General features: G+C 36.2%; 1 protein-coding gene across 1 annotated transcript; it reads right to left on the bottom strand.

The window, feature by feature from the left end:
• Positions 1–8,435: 8,435 nt before the first annotated feature.
• Positions 8,436–10,764, bottom strand: LOC135088227 (larval/pupal rigid cuticle protein 66-like). The gene is made up of 2 exons (XM_063983107.1): positions 10,665–10,764; positions 8,436–8,920 (listed from the first exon to the last, which is right to left on the bottom strand). The coding sequence occupies exons 1-2, from the start codon at positions 10,674–10,676 to the stop codon at positions 8,513–8,515; spliced, it is 420 nt and encodes a 139-aa protein (XP_063839177.1). The 5' UTR covers positions 10,677–10,764; the 3' UTR covers positions 8,436–8,512.
• Positions 10,765–11,234: the final 470 nt, after the last annotated feature.

The raw sequence follows: 11,234 nt of genomic DNA, 5'->3' as shown, positions 1-11,234 counted from the left end.
CTAATTTTTAAGAGACCCCCTATGGTAACACAAAACAGGAATTTAGTTTTCATAGGGGTCACTTAAAATTAGGGATTGATGGTGAAAACGGGCAATAGTCAACCGATAGACTTTGGGGGAAAAACGGGCTGTCTGCAGTTTATGGGGAGTCTTAGGCTAAGTTGCGCCACCTTACTTCAACTTTAACAAGCGTCAAAAATCTGTCATTCAAAAATAATCAGTTATCATTAAGTAACGGTGGTTATAGTAAGATGGGACAACTCAGCCTTTACTGCATTAATCAAATGGCAATCTCTAAACTTTGGGACTAGATTCGAATTCACGAGTTTGTTAAAGCTCAGTCACACTAATCCAACTAGTTGGAGTAACAGTGGCAGATTTAGTCCATCTTTGGGAGATTAATATGAATGAATCGTCCAACTTTGTGGGACGGTTCAAATAGAATCGCGTTTGTGGTTACAATTTGACTGGAGTAAATCTCAAAATGCCTACAAATGTCTGAAATAATTATAACTTACTATATTCTAGGAAATGGTGTGGTTAATGATTCTCAAGAAATATAAAAGATAATTAAAAATTCTGTAACTCTACATTTCGTTCGTTCGTTCGTTCGTTTCAGCCGAAAGACTTCCACTGCTGGACAAAGGCCTCCCCAAGGATTTATTGAGAAAGAATCTACCTATGAGAATATAAATAGTCGATGGTATTTATTTGATAATTTAGGGCTCAAGATGGTATTACATTTTGTAAAATTCATAATAATTCGGGAAATAGGGATACATTATTCTAGCACCGGGTATTATACATTTACCTAGGACTCTCTCCTATGATAAATAGACGCATAATTTTATAGAAAATACCAGAAATCGAACCCTGGTCGCGCTAATGATTAACAGTCCCACGTGTACCGTCAATAGTAGAGTTATTTCGGGGAATTCCCTGATCGATTCACCTCCTCTGTTCCTGACAACTCGCTAGAGACGAAATGCTTAGCGTGATGAAGGTTATACAACAATAAAACCGAAGAAAAATCCCCGAGGACACAGGAAGCTGTGGAATTGTGTTTGGACGTAATTGGGGTTATATATTTAGATGGTATGTTATACATTTATGTTTCCTTAACTATAAAAATAAATAGATAGCGTAATCAATTCGTAGACAAAGCGATTAAATATTTCGAATGATATTTACTTATGCTTTTTACCCTGTTATAACAATCATGAGATTTCCCTGAAAACGAATACAGCTGTTCCAAAAATAACAAGTAACTTTCTCAATTTCAAACTCGTCAGCGTAAAAGTCAGATCACCATGAATTATTAGTTTATGGTTGAAAAAGCTTCAAAAAAGCTGTTTTTATAACATTTTACAATCTTAAATATTTTAATGACAGGCTCCACTTAACAATTACATACTTTGTACATACTGGTTTAAATAACATCTTTATGGGACTACATGTTTGGTTACTAGTCTAAACATGTCTTTATCCCTGGATCCGACTGCCAATAGGGATGATGACTGGGTAATGAAATAGAAATTCTATTTAGTCCGTCAGACAGATAATTAGAAAATATATTATTAGACTCATATTTTTTATTTTTTCCATAATCGAATAATTACAGTATTATATTGAGTTGAAATGTCGCGTGACGTCACTTTTGAGTAAAAATTCTACTCAAGCGTGACGCCATTTCAACTCGATGTAGGTAGCACTGTTATTATTTAATTATGAAAGAAAATAAAAAATATGACTCTAATATTTTCTAATTATCTGTCTGACGGACAAATAATTGAAATTTTGTCATCTAGCCTATTCTCGCGTGTGTGCAGTTCCGGACTAGTATTGGTATGACGGATTTGCATTCAGAACAGCTATATACGGTGTAGATTTATCGGTTTGTACCGATGGGCCATTTCCTCTGACAAATGGCACGCAAAGTGAATTATTGTCTTCGTAACTGTTTTGGAATATTGAAACTAAGGGCGACAAGAATGTAATTGTTGTTGTCGTCCACGCCAAAATTACAAAAGCGAAAGTAACTGTTGGTTTTCTAAAATTTTACTCCTCAACTGTTGAACCGTAATGATTTTGTCAGAGCAATGGTGAAGGTTAAATGGACATAAATAGCAGTACATAAGTATGATTTGTCATGTATTTAAACGTTTTGCAAACTCTTTTCTATACTTAAATATATTTTTTCGATCAGGATACTTATACGAGATGATTTGAAGCACCCGGTAGACCTGTGACCAACTGAAATATTCGTGGTTAAAGCCGCGGGCAATAGTTTGAAACACGTTTAATATGCGTAATTAGTCTAACAGCCAGTCACCCTCCAGTTTAAGGTTGGGTTTACACATATACAAATACTACCAGAGATAATAATTCAAGATCGCGGAAATCTCAGACACCGTCCTGACAAGTTTACTCAGAACTATCGTGGAAATGAAAACGTCGACATAATATCAACTTATTGTAGTCAATATCTAGACGTAGGTAAATACAAGCCAGAGATATCAATGAATGTATTTTAGGAAGATATAAAAGACGCAGGAGTCGAGAGCCGAAAGTGACATACAAAGGCTTTCGGTAAACTAGGGTCCGGACGCGACCCGCACGATACCGAAAGAAGGAAATATATCTCAGCAATTATTGTCGGACAAGTGGATGTGTCTACATAGAACACAATACACGCAAAGCTGGTAGGCTTGTGTAGTAAATAAGACCGAAATTCGGTTGAAACTGACGATCCTATGAATATCATAAGCGCAGTTTGTAAAAAGATAATTAGGTAACGGGACTATTCTCAACACTCATTCCCAACGCTGCAACTCCTATGTAGCCAGGATCTACAGCATGACCGATAGAAGATGTGTAAGTAAGTCTCGGCCTTTAGAATGTATTTCACTGACTTAAATATTTTGTGAAAAGACCACACTTGATCGACTGCCTAAAATCGCGAACCACCTATGAGATGTCTAAGCACCCACTGTGGCCCCAGCAGAGGTTCACTACCACGATAGCTGAAAGGGCGCATCTCACACTTTTTTCGGATATGAGTTAAACTCAAGGACAGCTAAGAATTACCCATTCAACTATCGGGGGTAATGTAGTTTTAGTGACTTAAATTAATAGGGTCCCACTTTTAGCTACCCTCGCGTACCGTCTTTCCCACATAACCTTTGGTACCCTCGCGGCCTCGTATTATTTCCACATTTCCACAATAAAGGCTTGTAAAAGAGCATGCGGGCGTTTTGAAACTCAATATGAAGTAAACAAGCTTACTACTTCTATTTACAGTATATGAAAGACCCCCGACAGAAATGTCTATGAGAAATTCCTTTGAGGAAACGTGTCAATGAAATTCTTCTATAGGTTTATGATAAAATATGACAGCCATTTGATTCTTTTGGTGCGTTTTATTTTTAAAACTCTCATGTCGGGCTAGGATGCGCACCGTAATATACTCTTGTCGCGCATCCTACTAGGCCTGGGTATCTTTGGTCTCCAGATACATTCAAAATAGATAAATACAAGCAAGAAGAGATGTGTGTATGTAGTTTTGTGCTTGTTAAGAGTAGGCGCACACCGTTGATTTTTAGTTGGCCGATAGTTGTGCCCGATTTTAAATTATATGAAGAATCGGCCAAATCGAATCGGCGTAGTGTGCGCACTCCCATACATGCCCATAGGTACTGATCAACTGCCCGACTAAACTGTCGGCCGACGAAAAATCAACGGTGTGCGCCTACTCTAAAAGTAAATGTTTTAGGTAGTTCTGAAGGATTTTTGCATCTTTAATCGACTTAAAAGTAGTAATCCGATACTGAAGCTCGCTGACAAGTTTATAAAGTAAAACAAGCGTTTACAAACATAATGAAGTCTCCAGAATCTGCCGAGCTAAAGTGTAAACTAACGCTTTTATCGGTCGGCCATCTTCGGAGAAACTTGATGATTGTTTGCGCAGCTGTGTCTTGAAATACATACATATAAGTGCTACTACATATAAGTACTACTACTACTTTGGGCGGGACTGTCCCGCTTTCAGACTGTCTGTCCCGCTGTCCCCCGCAAGAGCAAAAACGTCCCGCTTTAGCTTTAAGAATGCATCTATCGTTTTTAAATGTAACAACAGCCATACTTATCGAGTACGTTATGTGTCTGCCAGGAAGTAACGCACCAGTCGAAAGAGTTTTTTCTCAAATGAACAAAATGTGGACGAGCGATAAAACCCAGCTAAGTGTAGCAGTAATGAAAGCTATGTTCATTACGAAAATAAATACTTATAAATAAATCATGCAGTGAGTTCCATAGTTATCTAAAAACAAGATACGATATTCTAAAACAATTTTTTTCCAACGACAAATACAAAAATACGACTTAGAAGTCACCGCACTACTTAACTGTTTTGTGTTTAGTGCTTTGATTTGTGTTATTCAATCTTCTATGAACTTGTAAAACTCCCAAAACTTTGTTTTATTTTATTATTCCGCAGGTTTTTTTTACAACTATTCCTCAGTTGTCCCGCTCTGGCACAGAAAATAAATGGTCACGTTATACTACACGCAACGCTCAAAGTATTGGGTAAAAGTGTTAGGTCAATGAGGGATCGTGATTACGCTTACCATATTACGTCACTGTCAACGTCATTAGCAGGAGAATCACAGGAACTTACCTGTAAAAAGAGAATAATAATATTAATGAAAAATCAAATTTTAAAAGAAACCACAAAGATCAGTAAAAAAGTTTTTGCAGAATGGCGAGTAAAGACTTGCAATAGAAAGTCTTATGTTTAGCAAAAGACGTATACAGGGTGGAAACGATAAGTGATCTCACTCGATTATTTCTAAACTATACAAGATATCCAAAAACTGCTTACTGATCCTAAAAGTGCTTCATGAGCTCTATCCAACGGTACCAATAATAGGTTACATAATAAATTAGATCTATCTGAAAATTCAATGTTTCCAGCCTCCATACATTTAGTAAAACCTCATAATATTAAAAACTATACAAGATATCCAAAAACTGGTAACTGATCCTGAAAGTGCTTCACGAGCTCTATCCAATGGTATCAATAATAAGTTATAAAATAAACTGGATCTATTCGAAAATTCAATGTTTTCAGCTTCCATACATTTAATACTGCCACAATCATAGCACTCATGTCTTGATAATATTATAGCAAGTAAAGCCTAAAGCCAATGTTTTCCGTTAATAATTTTAAATAAGAATGCAATTCATGAATAAATTTTAAGTGTTTATTATTTAAAATAAAAAAATAACACTTCTAATATTGTGTGGCTGGCATAGTGGCATACATTTAGTATGGAGCTTGAAAACATTGAATTTTCGGATAGATCCAGTTAATTCTGTAACCTATTACTGATATCGTTTGAAAGAGCTCGTAAAGCTCTTTCAGAATCAGTAATCAGTTTTTCGATATCTTGTATAGTTTAGAAATAATCGAGTGAGATCACTTAACGTTTCCACCCTGTATAGAATTGAAATACATTGCACAAAGAATGCTAGGATTATAAAATAAAATGCGGCGTTGAATTCTGCAAAATATTAAACTAAAATGCCTTTTGAAGTATGCAAGATAATGCTTTTCTTTACACATAGTACAAGCAAGTTACAAGTTCTTAAATCCGGATCTTCGTTGCCGGCTTTACTGTTTATGTGGCGCTAAATGTATCATACTAAAATTTAAGGTTATTGGCATCTTAATTCACTCCACATTATCTGAAATTGAACGTAACATAAGTTCAATCTCATCATTTCAACCTATCGAGAAGCAGAGCATCTCGTAGGCAGACATCCAATACGTTCGTGGATGGCACTTGAACTCGTCCCATCCAATACACGTCCGTCTTTGCTACGAGACGCTACGGCAAACAATCTCGCCGCAGTGCTACGAGCTTCGATTGCTACGAATATATTCGTAGCGCGAAAGAAATATTTTGTAAACATTTGAAAATATACGGTTGGCGAATATCGTACCACAAAATCTTTGCACGTTTTTACGTGCAAAGATTTTATAACACAAACAAAAACTATACCTATTCAGCGGTTTTAATTTTTTTATCATCTTTGGTATTATTTACAGTAATTAGAGCTACCTACATTTCAAGCTCCCTCGACAGAAGAAATCTAAGATTAGGTTCTTCATAACAAAGCTTAGGGCATATTATTTGTAAAGTAGTCTAAGTATGTTAAGTTAATATTTTCCCAAAAAACATTAAAACTTTCAGAACTTCCTTAGTCTCGTTAAATATAATCTCTCTCAAAATAAGTTCAGTTCCAAAAAGTCTAGCTCCACGCCTCCTCAACTGCCTACTTCGGGCGTAGATATTTCACAAAAACGCGGCTCGCTCGGAAACTTTTTTATTTATCAAATACAGGCCTGGCAATATTGCTCTGAGTGGCAGTAAACCTCGGAGGGCATGGCAATGGCACGGCTGGGAGAACTTCATATTTCGCGAGTACCTACTGTGAGATTTCACATTTCTGAAACATAAACACGGCAGTTCAATAGGACTGGGTCGTGTCAAAGGATTGGAGCGATCATATCGATTTGAGAATTATAACATTTAAAGGCTTAAGTGGAAGACGTTTTGACGACTTGATTAAATAATGACGTCTGACGACTAGAGCTATCAGTAGTTGATGGTATTTTATACGTATAAAACTAATACTAATAATTATTATAGCATACGGAGCTGAGACGTGAAAAGGGCGATTTATAATGCTATACTCGGAGTTTCCCTGCGTGATCGAATCAGAAATGAGACCTTTGTCCAGCAGTGGACGTATTTTGTCTGAAACTAACGAACGAAGCTGAAAATGCTTGTGTCACAAGTGGGTTCACCACAATAGTCCAGCGGCGGCGGGGTTAGTCCTTCGCTGATGTCATCAAGCCACTGCCAGCGGCTCTTATAAGGTCGTCGATCCATCGAGCGCGTGGGTGTCCTACTCTACGTTTGCGGGATTTCCACTCGAGAACCCTAAAAAGTTGAGCAAACATAATATTTCACATAAAATATTAACTTATAAAAGTAGTGAAAAGATTCAGTCTGCTGAATGAAAATATTTAATAGAAAAATTTCAAAGGAAGCTTTGCGAGTGCAGCTTTCAGTGAACATACAAACAATATAAGTTGAGATGAATTTTACAGCAGCTTCAAAAGTTTTTGATTATGGAAAAGTAAACAAAGGCACTACCTATTTGAAAGCAGCACTTTTGCTTTCAATGTGTTTAAGAATAATATTTATAAGAACTCTTTAGATTTTTTTTAAATTTAAACCTTTGTAAAATTAAATATTGTAAAGCAACGCTCTAAAAAGAACATTGATAATACCTGGCCAGCGTTGGCCAAACTTATTGGGCCTGTTATTCGCATATTTGTCCTTTTTCGACATCTATGAGAAGTGGTTGGTCCTTTTATACATGCTCTACCTGAACCACATGGCCAATAGTATTTTAGCTCCAAGATAATTATTATTCACTCCACAAAATCACATTTTCAAGACTTGGCTTGATTTTACCACTCAATGTTCTGGCTTTATTTTCTACACTTTGTAACCTTCTACTTAAGTAGATTGGCTTTAAATTCCATTCCCATTTCATACAGCTCCCCGATTTGCATCACAAATGAATTTAAATTGTTTCCTTTGTAGTTTTTATTAAATTATTCGAGTGTTAGCGTTTGATCTATCTTTTGATAGCATTATTCCTTTGAATCGGAAAAAACGCGATAAAAAATTAATTAAACCATTCGTAGTAGTAGCTCTGAATTTTTGAAGCGGGTGCTTACTTTGTTGAATTAATTTTTAAGTCTGAATTGGAATGTAAATATATTGGTTTTCCTTGCTCTTACATCGATACAATAATTGATAGATATGTAGGTACCAACTCGAAATAACAAGAAGATTAAAGGTCTTTATGGAAAAGATCTTGAATAAAAGTTTTTGTGCGTAAACAAGTGACTTTTGGCAAACTAATTAGTATGCATTAAGGAAGTAGAGCCAAGATACAAACATGTTAGAAGAAAGACTAACGACTTTTCTTCAGACAGAATATTAAACAAAAACACAAAAAGTGTAAGACTGATATTATTTCCAATAATACGAGTATACTTACAATAGCGCGTGGCAATATAACTATTGTCTCACAGTGCGCGTGGACGCACAGGGTGACACACGAACCAATCACAGAGCTCTATTCAACGCTGTGCGTTTGATTTGCTGCTTTACTTAAGCTAGCATCGTTTTTTAATACGGGCGTAAAACTACATTCATAAATCGTTATTCATCATCGTTATTTAATCTCCGATGGATGACCACCTTTAATTTACTAGAGGAATATTTGAGGGGTTAGGGAGCACTGATTTTCTCTACTTTACAATTTCCCTTCAGTAAAATGATACAATCAAACAAGTTTACTATCCAATCTTTATAAACTTTTATTTACAGAACCAATATTTACATGAAAAATCATCAGATAACAGTGTTCAGAAGTACTTGGCGTAAGGGAGCGCGGAATAACCGTAGGGGAGACCTGAGTAGCCGAAACCAGCGGAGTAGACGCCAGGGGCGGCCGAGTAGACGCCAGGGGCGGCGGAGTAGACGGCAGGGGCGGCGGAATAGACGGCAGGGGCGGCTGAGTAGACGGCAGGAGCAGCGATGAAGGCAGGGTCTTTGCGGACCTGCGCGTTGAAGCCCTCTGCTCCGGCGGCGTAGTCCACCGTACGCTTGGTGCCGTCGGACTCCAGCAGCGAGTACTGGCCGCGCACGCGGTCTCCAACGCGCGTCTCCGCCTGGCTCTTGAAGTCGCCGGTGAACGGGTCGGCCACGTCGTACGCGAAGCTGTTGATGTTGCTGGCGTTGGCAGCTACCGCCAGAGCAAGGATTACGACGAACTGGAAATAGGAGAACATTGAATATCTTGTGATGCTGAATCAATAATTTTTAAATTCTTGTTTATAAACCTTAAGTATCTTCATTAAATGTTGTCATTATAAATATTATAAAATTATGTTTTTTCGGGCAGCGCAGGACCGGTCGTTATGGAAAGCCTTGGGGGAGGCCTTTGTCCAGCAGTGGACGTCATATTGGGCTGAAACGAACGATGTTTTTTTCTAAGTTAATTTTATTTATCGATTTAATTACTAAACTAGAAAAATATAACGTTCATAGAGATGTGAGGGTGTCATAACTCAAGCCTTTACTAAGTTAATCAGCCAATTTGTCTGATATCAAAGAACAATCTATATTTAGTTTGGAAATAGATGGCGCTTTTAACTGAAGTCGAAAAGAATTATTATGACGCAATAAATTACTATATTTCTGTGCATCAAGAAATACATTATGTATTAAATTACGTCATTGTATGTAACGGTTTTGTTTTTGCATTCAATAGGGTCAATGTAACCGTAAACGTCATGACCGTGGAAATAATAAAGCACTCCATTTTTTCTGCGAAAGTGTAATAACTGGGATTACAACAACACAACCTTGTTTTAATGCTAATTTTACGACGAAGCAATCAGTGTAAGAATGCTTAAAAGATTTATGTCGCATTTTAATTAATTATACTTTTTACGGAATACCAAATGCCTTATTTATTTGCTGCGTCTAGTACCTATTACCCATTAAAATATAAGACAATCATGAAACGAAACTTAAAATTGGATTAATTTAATAAATCAAAGAAACACACCGCAATAACTTCAATGAATTTGGCACATCAAAAAGTTACACTTGCGACTTGGCGAACTTATCAAAAATAATGCCTATGTTCATCAAAAATAAAGAATTCTTATTATGAAAGAAGGTTTCAAATCGGTCCAATAATTTCTGAGTCTATTCAATACATACAAACAAAATATCACATCTTTCCTCTTTATACTTAGTGTGATATTATACCTTCCTCTATTATAAATTGGATACTTGGAATCGTTTATATTTTAAGCATCAATAAATTCAACTTCATAGTTCACAAGAATCATCATTGATTAGCAAATCCTACCAAAAGTACCTATTAATTTAAAATCTATCAGAACTGTCTGAAACAAGCACTCGCCCTGAATATTAAAAGCCAACTTAGTCAAATGTCAAGATTCAATAAAACCCCGACTGGTTCAAGAGGATTAAATTGTGGTTTAAGTTTGAGGTTTAATCCAACGTTTTCTCTTAGAATGTAGGAGATTATGTTTAGAAAAATATGAGATCTTGACGTAATTTCATTGTGTGCAGTCGACGGCATATACTTTCCTCAATGGATTTTTAAACTTATGCGTGAGAAATAAAATTCAAAGTTGCGTAAAAATGCGTAATTTTTAGCAATGCTGATGCAATGTTATTTTGATATGCTTCATACTATTTTCAGTTAAATCCGAGATTTAAATAAAGATTGACATGCTGTTATAATAAGTGCCTACTTACATAATAATTACTGGATTATATCTTTGAAAAAGGCAATGGGTCTTAGGAGATTTTCATCAAGTTTTGGAAACATTTTCTTATCTGTATTTGTGTGCGCGGGGAGAAAGCCATTATTTTCTTTTCATTCTTGTTAATTCCACTTTAATTATCTTAAGCTGTGTAAAAAGCACTTCCATCCTTAAAAAGTAATAATTTGTAACAGATATTGAAAAAACTTACCTTCACAACCATTTTGTAAGTTTATTAGTTGTTGTGACTACGGCGAATCTCAAGTAATTGATGTCCGAACACCGTCCCATACAGTATTTATATCATCTGACTTATCTTGAGTACTCCAGGAAACATGCCTCAAAACTAGTCCAATAAAGGTTACAGCATAATGAAGTGTACAAGAAAAGTTTAATGAACATTCGAGCAAATAATGCACGTGTCCTCCAAGGTAAAGGTGACAGATTGAAATTGGATTAAAATGTTAACCCGTTTCTTCCAAAAGTCAGAATATTTTAGCTTCTACATACCTTATACAATAGGTATTATTTATTATTCGATATTCTTCAATGCCTTTCTGATTTTCAAACAGCTACATTTTTTTACGACCTATACCTATGTAGGTACTTACTTGAAAAAATTCTTCATGTTTAAGCATAATTTAAGCTTAGGACCTGTCAACTGCTTTACTTAGAGTAACTTTAACTGTAACTTTATCAATAGCCGCTGGTTTTTTTTATGGAGTTTGGCAGATTTTTGACGTTTGTTAAAGTTAAAGTAAGATGGTGCCAGCCTTAGGCT

Source organism: Ostrinia nubilalis, chromosome 3 (assembly GCF_963855985.1).
Source record: "Ostrinia nubilalis chromosome 3, ilOstNubi1.1, whole genome shotgun sequence".
NCBI classification, from domain to species: Eukaryota; Metazoa; Arthropoda; class Insecta; order Lepidoptera; family Crambidae; genus Ostrinia; species Ostrinia nubilalis.
Note: the sequence above shows the minus strand (reverse complement) of the source record. Positions and strands in the feature narration are given on the sequence as shown.